This window comes from Dysidea avara, chromosome 10 (assembly GCF_963678975.1).
Source record: "Dysidea avara chromosome 10, odDysAvar1.4, whole genome shotgun sequence".
NCBI classification, from domain to species: domain Eukaryota; kingdom Metazoa; phylum Porifera; class Demospongiae; order Dictyoceratida; family Dysideidae; genus Dysidea; species Dysidea avara.
The window spans coordinates 11,102,961-11,116,897 of NC_089281.1; the positions used below are offsets into that span (position 1 = coordinate 11,102,961).

A 13,937-nucleotide genomic window follows, 5' to 3' on the forward strand; every position below is an offset into this window, starting at 1 on the left:
TCAACGACTCCCATAAACTACTGCAGCCCGGAATGAAATTTCTTTTTGGCTGGGTCAAGTAGACAACTTCAACGGTCAAGGGATATGGCACACCTCCTCAGCAGTAAGAGTGGTATATGCAGATGCGAGCTCTACTGGCTATGGGGGATACAGAGCACAGCTGCCACATAGCACATGCACCTTGGACCATGGAAGAAGCAACACAGAGTTAACCTGGTGAGAGTTGAGAACAGTGCGCATGGTGCTTGAATCACTCCTTCCAAAACTGATGAACAAACGAGTCAGGTGGTTTTCGAATGTAGTTTGTATCCTACAAACAGGTAGTAAGACACCAGAGTTGCAAGAGGAAGCATTACCCATTTTTAATACAGCTGTTAAGGGGCACATCCGTATTGAACCTGAGTGGACCCCAAGTCACAGAATGAGCAAGCAGACCGGCTGAGCCGTATAGTTGAGGATGACTGGGCAGTCCCTCTAGAGTTATTCTTAAGGTTAGTTGCCAGGTGGGGGCCACACACAGTAGACCGCTTTGCTAGTTTTTATAGTACACAACTACCCTGGTTTAATTTGCGTTACCGGTGCAGACGCAGTGGACACATTCATATGTGACTGGTCAGGTGAGAACAAATGGCTCTGCCCGCCCCCCTACCTAATCCCTAGAACTATCAAACATGCACTCAAAACTTGTGCATTAGGCACACTCATTGTTCTTCATTGGATGTCAGCCCCTTTTTTGGCCTATGCTGTTTCCTGATGGCCAAACCTCAGCCCTGTTTATAGCAGAAGTTGTCGTGTTGGATAAATCTGAGTGTCACCTTGTCCCAGGAAGATCAGGTGGTAATCTATTCCAAAGTGAGTCCAATACTGACCTATTAGCTATACGAATTGTATCAGCCCACAAGCCAACTGTCTGAGTCTGTGAGTTGTTACCTCACAGTCTAAATACTGGAACGTATGTTTAATTACAGGAGGTGGAAAATCTGGGTTACAGACTGCATATTTCCTGTTGTAGCCACACATGTGTAAAACACTTAGGGAAGACCAAGGGCTCAAAAGCAGCCACTGAAGAGGCAGTGAATGCAATATCATGGGCCCACTCCATGGCAGGTATGCCATCACCAACGGCAGACCAATTTGTCCAGATAGTGTTAGCTGGGCTCAAGAGATATCTGGCTAAACTGATCATCAAGAAGGAGCCCTTCACAGTAGATATAGTGAAAGTGGTAGTTGAGGATGCTAAGAAAGATGGATCCCTAGCCAGTATCAGGCTGGTGACCATGTGTGCAATGGCCTTTGCGGGCTTCCTGAGGTATAGCGAGGTGTCCAATATCGGGCTTTGTGATCTGACACTTAACCCTGACCATCTGAAAATACGAATCCCCAAAAGTAAATCAGACCAGCTTAGAGAGGGTGATGAAGTTGTCATTGCTAGATCAGCTTCCAGATACTTTCTTGTTGGAGTGCTACATGGAGAAGGCGGGAATAACCCTTGGGAGCAGAAAAATACCTATTTCGAAGAGTTACCAGTGAAAAGATCCAAACCTTGAGAGCTTCGAGTAAACTATATTATACAAGGTTTGCCGAACTACTAAAACAGAAGTTGAGAGACTTGGGGTTCCCACCAGTTGACTTCAGCCCCCATAGTCTCAGAGCAGGCGGAGCCACAGTGGTGGCAGCAGCAGGTGTCCCGGACAGGATATTCAAGTGTCACAGCCACTGGAAACCAGAAAGCGCAAAGGATGGGTATGTCAAGGATACATTGGAGATGCGGCTATCAGTTACTGACTTTAAACTAGTGAGAGTGACAGCTACTGGGTAGGTAGCAATTTTTGGGCTATTTTATGGAGTCCTTTGCTCTATTATACACAGTTATTGTTTATTTAGAGTGGCTTGCTGAGAGCATTAGGATTTGACTTTGCCCCGCTCTTTGAACTTCTAGTGTGTTATTTATAGTATGAACTGGTAGCCGCACTTGGCAGCTACACGTCTCCAAGTTATTGTGGGATATAGTGGGTTTATTGCATGTATGAAGAAGGAGGTGTGTTTTATGCCAGTTGAGCTTTGTGAAAATAACCTCTTTCCGAAATACGTAATGCAAGTGCACATGCGAGGGAGCTAAGTATATAAAGTCAAATGTGTGAACACATGTTTAATTCTACACTGTCATTTTCGTAAGTGTAGGCTACCTTCCCTCCCACCCTCCCACTTGTGATGTTTGTAGAGTCAAAGGCGGTGCTGATGTTATGGACTTTTGGACTAAAGCATACTTTTTTTTCATGCAGTTTTGTGAGGGTAGATGCACACGGTTTTTTCCGGGCAGGCAAAAAAAAGAAGCCTGTCTGGTTTTTTCCCCTGGTCTCACTTGGGCACAGTGATTCCAAAATTAATTGCACTGTGCGGGCCCCCACCCTCCTAGGCAACATAACAGCTGTATTTGCTCAAGTCACTGTGGTTTGTAAATGTATTGTAAGTCTAGTGTATTAATTCTAGTGTATACAGTACGAACCACAAAGGAGTAGGCGTGGCCCACGAAATAACATCACCCAAAAACTAACCTCAATTTTCCTTGACGACGATGAGGCAGTATTGGTTAGGTAAAACTAAGCCCAAACAAGCCTTCAGATCGACCCGAAACGTTTTCAACAAGTTGCTATGGAATTTTAAAAATAATTTATTTAACAGAATTTTCTACTGACTGAGTAACTGACTAAGTGAGTAACTGACTGATGCCTTCAGACAAGCGTAACTCAATAACGGCTAAGGCTACAGGCTTCATTTTTTCACAGTTCGACATTGCTTCTGCCCGAGAGGTGCCTTTTGGCATACCGCAGTACGTACAATGCATTCTTCATGGACTTACCAGTGTCTTCCTTTGTGTCCCATTCATCTTTGCTGACAGCGAAAAGTGTTGATTTGGCGGTAGCATTTGATGGCTTCCATTTGTAACGGAAATCGTCCGTATTTTTCATAGTGGCTACTTTGATTGCAGAGATACTTTTCGAACAGTTCTTGATTCGCACTGCTGTGTAATGGGTTGAACATTGCCGACAACGAGGCATAATAATGGATACTTCACTTTTCAGACAATAATTGATATAACTGGGGCACGCGGCATCATTTCTTTTTTTTTGGTGTGCATAGATTGCAGAAGTGCTTTCGAACAGTTTTTGATCTGAAATGCAGTGTTAACGGATTGAACATAGCTGACAACGAAGCGTAATGGATACTTCACTTTTCAGGCGATAATTGATATACGGGGGGCACGGTGCCATTTCCAGATGCGGTATGCGTCGGTTCACCAGTCATAATTATTAATTACAAAAAAAGGTTAACAAACAAGTACACAGAAAAATAAAAATTTGGAATTTTCAACTAGAGTAGGGACCATAGCACATCGATAAAAAGTACTGAAACAAGCTGGAGTAGTGCACAATATTAAATCACAGTAAAACAATAAGTACTGTAGGGATATAACACTTCTTATTGTTTTTACTGTGATTTAATATTGTGCACTACTCCAGCTTGTTTCAGTACTTTTTATCAATGTGCTATGGTCCTACTCTAGTTGAAAATTCCAAATTTTTCTGTGTACTTGTTGATAGTATAAACTGGTAGCCGCACTTGGCAGCTACACGTCTCCAAGTTATTGTGGGGTATAGTGGGTTTATTGCATCTATGAGGAAGGAGCTGAATAATTGTTTTAGTACGTATCACACCACATGTATTATATGACATCTGTGTTTATTGATGGTTTCTAGTTCTACACAAGCTGGGAAATATAGGATCAAAGATTCATTACTGATAGAAATACTATCACAGTGTGGTGTGCATCATTGTAAGTGTCGGTTTGTAAATGGAACCATTTCCACTGTCTTTTATGGAGACAATAGAGCATTGAAGTCTTACAGTACATCCTTTCCTGTCTCCAATTACCATGCCACCTCCATAAACACATACATACAATACACCACACACACTCACGCACGCACACATTTACAATGATTTGTGTCAGTTGTGCATAACTTAGTAACTTTCTCTTTACAGTGAAACCTTGTCCACTTATCCAATACAATGGCCATATCAAATAAGTCTTGAGCAACAGCATACGTACTTCACGATCCTATCATTATAGTGACACCATAATACTGTACCAAGAGTCTATAATATTACAAGTAGTATGCAATGTCCAATTGCTGTAAAACAATAAGAAGCAGATATCCCCACTGTACATTGCAATCTCCACAGCACAGTAGGGATATTTGCTTCTTATTGTTTTACAGCAATTGGACATTACCTACTACTCCAATCTGGCTTGTTTCAGTGGTGGTACTATGTTGTCCCTACTCTAGTTTAAAATTCCTATACTTTTTTTTCTGAAAGTTAATGACCACTAAACACACTGTATAGTAGTGCAAATTAATCTAACTGGATTTTTGAAAACAGGTCTTTAACACTCATCCATATATGAGCTAAATAAATCCACTTAGCAATGTTGGCGCTAACTATTGAATTCATTAGTTTCCTTCAATCTGTCTGAAGCTATGAATTGTTAAAGTTGATAAATTGGATGTGTAGGCAGGAAGACTCCTTTTCACAAAACTGATCACAATATTACACAATTATAGTTAATAACAGCACTATACGGGTATATGCAAGTAGTCAGCAAATCTTTGCCGATTAGCTAAATGTATAACAAACCACATAATTATTATTGCTAAACTGTATTCACTTAGAAATTCATCAAGTTATCTTACTAACTTTGTTTACATGGTAATAGTAGCACTTAGCTATAACTATATGTGGGGTGCTTGACACATCATGTGAAGAAAATCATGAAGGAAAGCATGCTACCAGTCTGGATAAAGATGAAGTGAACAAGAGAAGCAGCTAGTGCAGGGGTGGATCTGGGGGGGCACAAAGGGTTCCATGGACCCCACTTGGCTGAGCTTAACTGCTGACAAATTTTTCTTCTCGATAAAGCTAAAATCAGTTTATCGGTCACAGAACACTTACTACAAGACAAAACATTTACCTCTACTTTTGTTTACAGCAATAATACTTCAAATATCTGTTATCTTTCTGTGATAAGTGCCCCAAAATATTTATCGTCTTTATCTTCTAAGCAACTGTTAAAGGCTTCAGTTACATTTCTAAAGGCCTAAATGGTACAGTGAAACATTGCTGGGGAAGTCTACCATTAAGAGTGGAACTTCACCTTTTAGAAGCCTGGATCCCAGCGCACCTGCATGTAGTGAACAATGCCTTGGTCACAGCAGACGTTCAGAAATGCAAGTAGTTAAGTTAACTTTGTTAACAGCAAAACACTTGCCTCTAATGATATTGGAAAGCTCAGCTGCAATGTCTACAACACATGTCCATGAGTGTACGGCATTATGCAATATTATATTGCATAATGTTGCCACGCCTGTGGATGGAAGCCCTACTATTGATGAAGAACCTTCACTGGTACAGAAGGATAAAAGGCAAGCCAATAGCATGCATTGTATGTTTATCAATATACCAAAGGTTTCTTCTTAAGTGAATTTGAAACATTTTTGTGAAAGAAGTAGGACTGCAGTTCTACCCAATTCTCTGCTATGCTTGACTGAACGCATCAGGCAGGCAGTAGGAAATTCTGTAAAATAAAATTAAAATTCTGTAGCAACTTGACAAAAACGTTCCGGGTCAATCTGAAGGCACTTTTGGGCTTGATTTTACTCAACCAATACTGTCATGTCATTGTGAGGAAAAATCGAGGCAGGGGTTTGGGTGATATTTATCGCAGACCACACCCACACCTTCATCGTCCCTACTATACAGTACGAATATGTATGATTATGATGTCTTGACAATACTGTTCTTTTGTGGGGCTCTATTATGTACTGTAAAAGGACATGGCTAGACCCTACTCTCTGCACAGCATTCATCAATGCAAAATCCCTTTGATTAGAGATTATAAGCAGCTACTGCAAGAGATGATATGTAGCAGCAGTGGCTGATCAATAAAACAGGGGGACCATGTAAGACTAATACATGGTTTTACTGTATACACAAAGTAAGTATGCTATTATACATGTAATAATTCACATACAGTTTGATACACTAACCCTGCTGGGTAAGCTATAAAGCCGGTAACTGGACACATGGTTAAGCCATTGTTGTTAACAGTAGTCAGACCAAGTATCTTCTCCAAAACAACCTTTACATAAGAAACAAACATACCATAATTCAACAAATTTACGCATTAAGAACTTTAATGCAATTACAACAATAATAAACACAAACTTAAAGGAAACCCTTACAAAAATTTAGTCCTGGTACAGGCATGCAATTAGCCGTTTTGTATGTTAGCAGGCCTGTAACATGCTCTATTGTGTACAACAGGCTTGTGTTGCATTTTATACAGGCCTGTAACAAGCCTGTAAAATAGTCAAATCCTGTGGCAGGCCTGTAAAGATTCATTCATTTCAAGGTGTGGATGTAAAGTCCTGTACCAGGCCTGTACTAACTCAGTGCTTGAAATAAGCAGACAAAAATGCTAGGACATAGCACCTAAACTAAACTATTTTGATCAGACATTTATAAAACTTGTTCAGACATTGAATACTTTTACCATGAAAAATTATTATAATTAAGTCTGACATGCATTTGTCTGAGTAAAGTTTATACCAATTTTGGTAGGACATAATGTCTGACCAAACTAGAACATGTTCGGACAAACACCAATTTTGGTCGGAAAATGTCAGATGTCTGACCATTATTTCAAGCACTGCTAACTGACATAGGCCTGTAAACACTGCTGCATTTTGAATCCCACAATGAAAAGTTTACTTGTTATAGTAAGATTATAAATGAAACCTTTAACATAATAGGAAGATGGAGTGGCAAGTTAGTCAGTATGGTCAAGAGTACATAATAAAAATAGGGAGGGAGAGTGTCTAACTAGGACACCTTCAGCCGGGAGTTTGTAAAAGACGGAATAAGGAATAGCAAGGAATAGCGGAATAACTCGCATCACAACGAACGGGCATTTATATGGCTTATGCAATGTTAGGGTGATTGTACTGTTACAGCTGTGAACTCATCCCTCGTAGATATCCTTACAATGTAGGGTGATTGCGTGTACTATTACAGCTGTGAACTACACAGCCTCGTCACTCATAGATGTCCTAGCGAAATGATTACTATACGCTCTTACTACTACTGTATGTAGCTAAGCTAGAATATATAGTAGTTAGCCATTAGTTTCGTTTTCGAGTCTTCATCCTTCCATTGGAGGGATGAAACGAAACGACTGCCACGCCCCCTTTGCTCATGACGTTGGTACCATACTTAACATACAGTACCCGCTTACAAAGTGCAAAATTACATTTGATTATAGCTCTTACTAGCTACTACTGTATGTAAAGTATGGTACCAATGTCGCAAGCAAAAGGGGGCGTGACAGCCGTTTCACTTCATCCCTCCACTGGAAGGATGAAGACTTAAAACGAAACTAATAGCTAACTACTGTATATTCTAGCTGTGCTAGCGCAATGATACTTAGCTACATACAGTAGTAGTAAGAGCGTATAGTAATCACTTCGCTAGGACGGCTATGAGCGACGAAGCAGTGTAGTTCACAACTGTAACAGTACACGCAATCGCCCTAACATTGCAGGGATATCCACGACGGATGAGTTCACAGCTGTAACAGTACAATCACCCTAACATAGCATAAGAAGCCATATTGATATAAAACGCCCATTCGTTGTGACTCGAGTTATTCCTTAGTTCTGCCTTTTACAAACTCCCCCCTCAGCCAAAATCACTGCATATTATAGACAATCCACACATTGGTAGAGCAAAAGCTTTACGTTATTCAGCACTTATCAACAGCACTCAACACCTATCAACAGATCTCTATCATCAGCAAAAGTGTTAATTTGTTCAAAGATCATTGTCTATTCAATAATACACAGTGATTTTGTACAGGCTGTATTGGCAGTTAGACACTCTCCCTCCCTATTTTTATTATGTACTCTTGGTATGGTGTAATACTATGTGGGCTAGTTAGTATAGTAACTAAACAATACAGTAACCAGTAGCAACAGTGGTCACCATAGCAACAAATTACATGTATGTGTTCCAGCCCTGTTGTACAATTTTTTTTGCAGGATACACTGGTCCTTGACTGTGACAGGCCTGTAAATTGAAATTACATACCTGCTACAATACTATTACCATCCTGCAGCAATCCTGCCAGACAGGCCTGCCCCAGGAATGGTACAACAGTGTAATCCAGAATACAGTGCTGTGACAGGCTATAGTATGTTCACGTTGAGCTGAATCCTCAAAAACATTTAATAACTCATGGATGCAATTACACACGATCTTGAAATTTGGCTCATTTGTAGTACTGCTTGATCCGCTAAAAATATTTCAAAATCTTGTTGTTCAAATGTTTGACATAATATTTACGGCCAATCAAAATTTTCACAATACATTTCCTATGGAGAAGCCATATAAGTACAGTGTCCATCAGAGCCCTTTCCCGAACTTGTAATGGAGCCAAACCGTACATGTCTGTTGTTGACACCTTTGCTGTTACCAATAATCATCTGGTCGGCAGAAATGTTAACTCTGTTGAGAAAAAATCCACTTTTAATTTTTAGCTGTTTTTCAGGATTCAGCTCAACGTGAACATACTATAGTGACATTATAACATTGACAGGCTTGCAGAAGGCTGGCAACAAGCAATAATTTTTATAAGGGAAACTACTTCCATTACTGTATTCTTTGATATGTATACTCACATTTCTTTACTGTGGAGTTGTCTTATACCCCTTACAAAGGTACTGTACATAGGTACAACACATTTACATATTTACTTAAAGCACTATTGTGTGTATGTATGACTGTGTAAAGTGTTGAGAGACTAACACAGCCCCCCCCCCCCCCCCCCGGGTTATATTTTAGTGCATGCAAGTAATTTTGATAGTCTGACACCCAAAACTGAAGTAGATCGAGTAATAAATGCTGAGCATATTTAGATGTCACAAAATTATTTGAAGCACTTACGCTACTGTAAGAGTTACCCAGTAAATACCTGTAGCTTCACGATAGGTTCAAGACCACACTGGGGGTGGTGGTAAGAGCATTCCATCTAGCCTGGGAAAAATGCCCTTTAACGATCTAGGTTGACTAATAATGATTGAGTGCAGAGACCACACCTCTTGACAACCTATTTACTCAAACATGATGACCAAACTCCCTTCTATATATTTATATATAATGATAACACAGTGAAAATAAAGCATACTGACCACGCCCCTTAAGTAATTACATAGGAGAGTTGAGATACTCTAATACAGCAGTCACCCTATTAGAACAGTCATGTACGATATCCTATAATAGAAAAGTTACACATGTACATCATAGCTGTATGCTATAACAAAAACTGTTTCATTAAAAATGAAATACTGAGTAGGAGATAAAAAGTAGTGAAACAGGTGATGAATGGTGATATCACAGCATGAAAACCCCTATAGTACATTGGCATGTCATGACAAATGCCAAAGTGGGGATTTCCCACTGAACTATGCTGTAATACTATCATTCATCTCTTGTTTCACTACTTTTTGGTCCTTACTTCATTTAAAAATTAAATAATTATACTATATATCGTATTTACTTGGTTAAACGCAGGCTTAATTCCAAAAATCGATGTGGCGACTATTCGAAATCGCCCACCACTCGATGCTCGAAAACACTGTTTAAGCCATCATTTTTGAAATTGATTGCGGTACACTCAAGTGTGGCTACTATTGAAGGTGCAACATAAATACGGTACATAATTTTTCTAATAGCAGCTAGGCTAATTTTTGCGATTTACTATGACGAACCATCCAGGATTATTTTATAACACTTTCATAACTTTAAGTACTGTATCTTCCACTAAACTGTACTGTACTTTTCACACAGAACCCTTGCAAATACAGCACATTTTCAGCACTTTAATACTCCCCCACAAAGTACTATATTCATATTTATGAGGTACAGAAATCTAAGCACAAAGTTTGTGTGGTTGAGAGTCTATTACAGCACGAGGCAAAAGTAATTAGTCTGGAGACCTCTCTACAAGTGTAATACTTTTCGTACGATCAAATAAACAATGTTTTTAGTGTTATATTGCCCTTTCTTAAGATTGTTCATCTCAAGAACTTTCGGTTTTCATCCACCAGATTATCAGTACATTTTGTACAACACACATCTAGGATTAATATGGCAACATAAATGAATGTGCAAATAATTTTGCTATACACTTCACACAACTGTACTTTATGGAAAACTTGTTACTTTATGGAAAATAAAGCACTTCCATGCAAAGTAAAATAGTATAAAGTGTCAAAGTTACAAAGGTATATAGAGAATTCTATTATTGCATCGCACCTTAACATTATTACAAAAAAATTGCAAACCATATTATATTTTATTGAATTAGTGTATTTGATACCAGGACACTTACACATCACAACTTTAGAGCAATGAAGCAATACTCTGTTTGCATTACACAGATTTTTTTATAGGCTTTTACATAAAAACAAGTTTTTAAATATGCATACATTACTCTAATAATTGTTGTACATGATTTTCCATGGTGACTACACTGTGGTTGTCAAGCTTGGGATGATACTCTCAAGAACAATGGTATGACTATCAGTTGTCTTCTAGTTACGACTATAATAACTGCAAATGTTTGCTTATTTACACATTTGTATATGAACATATTTACTAGAGCTGAGTATACATAATTGATTATTGGCTCCCTATTATAACCAGGTGATTAATGCTTAATTTTTAAAATTTATTGATCAATCAAACATACTTTAAAAATTGATGGTAAAAAGTGGCTTTGCGATGTACAAACTAGAGCTGAAACGGCTATAATTTTTATTATCTGGATATCCTAAACTGGATATCCTATAGATAATGACTGCTATAAAAAAACATGACATATTTGCGATCACTATACTCATAATTTTGATCAGAAGCAAGTATAGTAATCATAGGATTGTAGTATAATGATTAGTGTATATAAAAACTTTGCAAATCATCATGAAATTGCTTTGAACATTAGCAACTATCCTGATGGCTTCAAATTACTATTTGGGTAATGAAATACTATCATATTACTACAGATATCTGCTTCAGCCCTAGTAAAAACAATAAACAGCCTCTCTCATGCACTGCACCTTTTATGACAAAACTGAAATTGTCTGTTGCATGTATAGTGTGATTATCAATCATTGTGTCAGTAATAAAGAATTATTGCATAACTGATTCACAGCCCTAACATTTATGGTCAATTTTTTTTTTCTTTCATATTCCATGTGTTAACAAGTTTTTCTAATGCTTGATGGAGTAGATTTGCACCAGGATGTCACTCCCTACAGCTCATCATGCACACAATGTCAATCACAGATAATACACTATTATCTATGCAACAATTAATACATCGTCATATTATTGTAGACACACATTGTGTGTCTATGAGTAATATATAGCTCCAACAGCCCTTCAAAAAAACTGCACTGCACACTTCCAACCCATGGGACAGGCTAGTACTTATAAGGAGTTGCAGGATTGGAGTAACCATAGTAACATTGTGATATAACAAAACCTTTTCAGTTGCTTTCATGGCCAGTTCCGCCTGTTGTCTTTTCTTTCTTGCCAGAATTGTAACATGTGACGGCGAAGTCGGGGGTCCTTCTGAAGCCCTCTTGAGTGATCTCTTTTTAGAAGAAAGCGACATTATCAGTGAATCTTTTAGCACGTCATTCAAACATTTAGTTCCAATCTTTTTAAAGCGCACCTCAAAACTTTCTCCCAAAACTACTACAGTATCCGGGTGTATAACACGGGCGTATTGTGATTGTGGAATTTTAGGAGGAACGATAGTTTATAGAAGCATAGGCTCCGACCCAGATTGGTAAGCAGCGTGCGTGTATTATAAATAGCTGTACCACTTTGTGTTAGCATTTTATACCGGATAGTTCAAATCGAAATTTAGATGCGGCATTGACTCCATCGGCGTAGCTAGCAGTGGAGCCAGTAGTTGAGATCACGCCAGAGATCATTAGGTGTTGATTGCTTTTCTATACAGATTGATTGTAAAGCGAAACCGCAAGCTGTACCCACAGTGTCTACAAAAGCATTTAGCCCTAATTTTCACCTCATTTATACGCAGCGTTTGCCAGAAGAAGTTGTAACTTTTGATCTTCCTGCAGGTCTTTAGAACATGAGTACGCAGAAAAAGACCAGCACTTCTGAAGTGCCCAATACTCCTAAGAAGGTGGTTAAGTTTCAGTGCGGTCTTTTTCGCGAGGAGATACCATTTATTGGAGAAGATGCATTATGTCTCACACCGGAGATCCTGCAGGAATACATGTGTGATCTGTTAGACCTCAGGGTATGTCCTGTTGTTTACATTGTTGTTTACATCATTGAGTGATCAAACAATTTGTTTTTTACAACTTACCACTTTTAGTTCCCTGAGCACCCATATGGAGACCTGTCTCCAAAAATTCTGTTATACAAGCATGAACAAGATGACAAGCTAGTAACACTGACAGAAACAGACCAGATTGAAGATGGGATGATTATTGAACTGGTGTTAACAGGTATACTGCAGCACTATGTTTGTTTTGCACTGCACACGTACATACATACCCCCACAAACATGTACGTATTTTGCTTCTTTTTTTACAGCTTCCAGCAAGCAAGAATATGATGAAGACATATGTCCTCACACGCTACACGTTCATTCATATGTGGCTCCAAATTTCTGTGACTACTGTGGAGTAATGTTAATGGGATTAGTAAGACAGGGATTGAAGTGTGATGGTACGATGCTACCATACATTTATTGCCTTCCATTGATCAATATGTATGGTTGTAATGGATTAAGTGGTTTATAAATTGAAGTATTTTAATGTTTAATTTTTATGTCTGCCCAATTAAGTGGTACATTTGTGTGTCTGTTTTATTGAATAACTCTCTGATTTGATGGTGGTGATTAAAGTGTGATTGTGTTTGTAGGATGTGGACAGAATTTTCACAAACGCTGTGCTTACAAGATACCTAATAACTGCACAAGACAGAACATTTCAGAACCTGTTAGCTCGCTAGAGCCTTCAACCATGTCACTGAAGAGAGTTAATACAAATATCTCACGAAGACAGACGTGGAGTGGACGTCCGTTATGGATGGACAGGGCTCAACGTAGGAACAAACCTCAAGTTCCACACACATTCTCTGTGCATACATACACTATTCCGACTGTTTGCCAAGTCTGTAAAAAACTAGTAAGGATGTATTTGTGTGTGTGTAGGTCAGTGATATCAAGTTGTTATCTAATACTTTCCTTGTGTGCAGTGATTTAATATTGTGTGATGAGTAATGTATGTGTAATTTCCTTTGTAGCTAAAAGGACTTTTCAGACAGGGATTACAATGCAAAGGTAATTACTACTTTGAAGTGACTGCATGGATTTTCTCATTTTTAATGTTGTCTATAGATTGTAAGTATAACTGCCACAAACGATGTCAGAAAGAAGTACCGAAAAATTGCCTTGGTGAAGAGCCGTATCACTTTGATGGCCCTGGTTAGTAAAGAAAAAATCCATATCTTTCAAAATTATTTTTTTGTTTGTGCGTTGACTCAGGTATAGACACATTGTCCCGGCTTGGGTACGTTAAAACTGATACATCGATTATTATTGAAGATCAAGAGTCTGAAAATGGTGAAAAGATACCAGAAAAAGAAGATACAGCATCAACTGGTAGTTCTACAGGTATGTATTCTTTTGTATTGTTAGGGTATACGTATTGGCAAGAGTTCATAATATAGAGTTCTCTCTACTATATTATGAACTCTTGGTATCGGTATCACTAGTT

At 38.6% G+C, this 13,937-nt stretch overlaps 2 protein-coding genes across 2 annotated transcripts in view; one reads left to right on the plus strand and one right to left on the minus strand.

Annotated features, from left to right (window-relative positions):
- LOC136269158 (mitogen-activated protein kinase-binding protein 1-like) overlaps nt 1-11,898 on the minus strand; it is a 27,531-nt gene extending 15,633 nt beyond the window's left edge. Inside the window, exons 1-2 of the mRNA XM_066064640.1 lie at nt 11,663-11,898; nt 6,108-6,199 (exon numbers count right to left, since the gene is read on the minus strand). Coding sequence (XP_065920712.1) covers nt 6,108-6,199; nt 11,663-11,794 — 224 coding nt within the window. The 5' untranslated portion in view covers nt 11,795-11,898. The remainder of the gene's footprint in view (nt 1-6,107; nt 6,200-11,662) is intronic.
- The window catches only part of LOC136269159 (serine/threonine-protein kinase D3-like), an 11,862-nt gene continuing 9,745 nt past the window's right edge, over nt 11,821-13,937 (plus strand). Inside the window, exons 1-8 of the mRNA XM_066064641.1 lie at nt 11,821-11,971; nt 12,270-12,451; nt 12,530-12,662; nt 12,751-12,885; nt 13,081-13,346; nt 13,465-13,501; nt 13,559-13,645; nt 13,706-13,834. Coding sequence (XP_065920713.1) covers nt 12,281-12,451; nt 12,530-12,662; nt 12,751-12,885; nt 13,081-13,346; nt 13,465-13,501; nt 13,559-13,645; nt 13,706-13,834 — 958 coding nt within the window. The 5' untranslated portion in view covers nt 11,821-11,971; nt 12,270-12,280. The remainder of the gene's footprint in view (nt 11,972-12,269; nt 12,452-12,529; nt 12,663-12,750; nt 12,886-13,080; nt 13,347-13,464; nt 13,502-13,558; nt 13,646-13,705; nt 13,835-13,937) is intronic.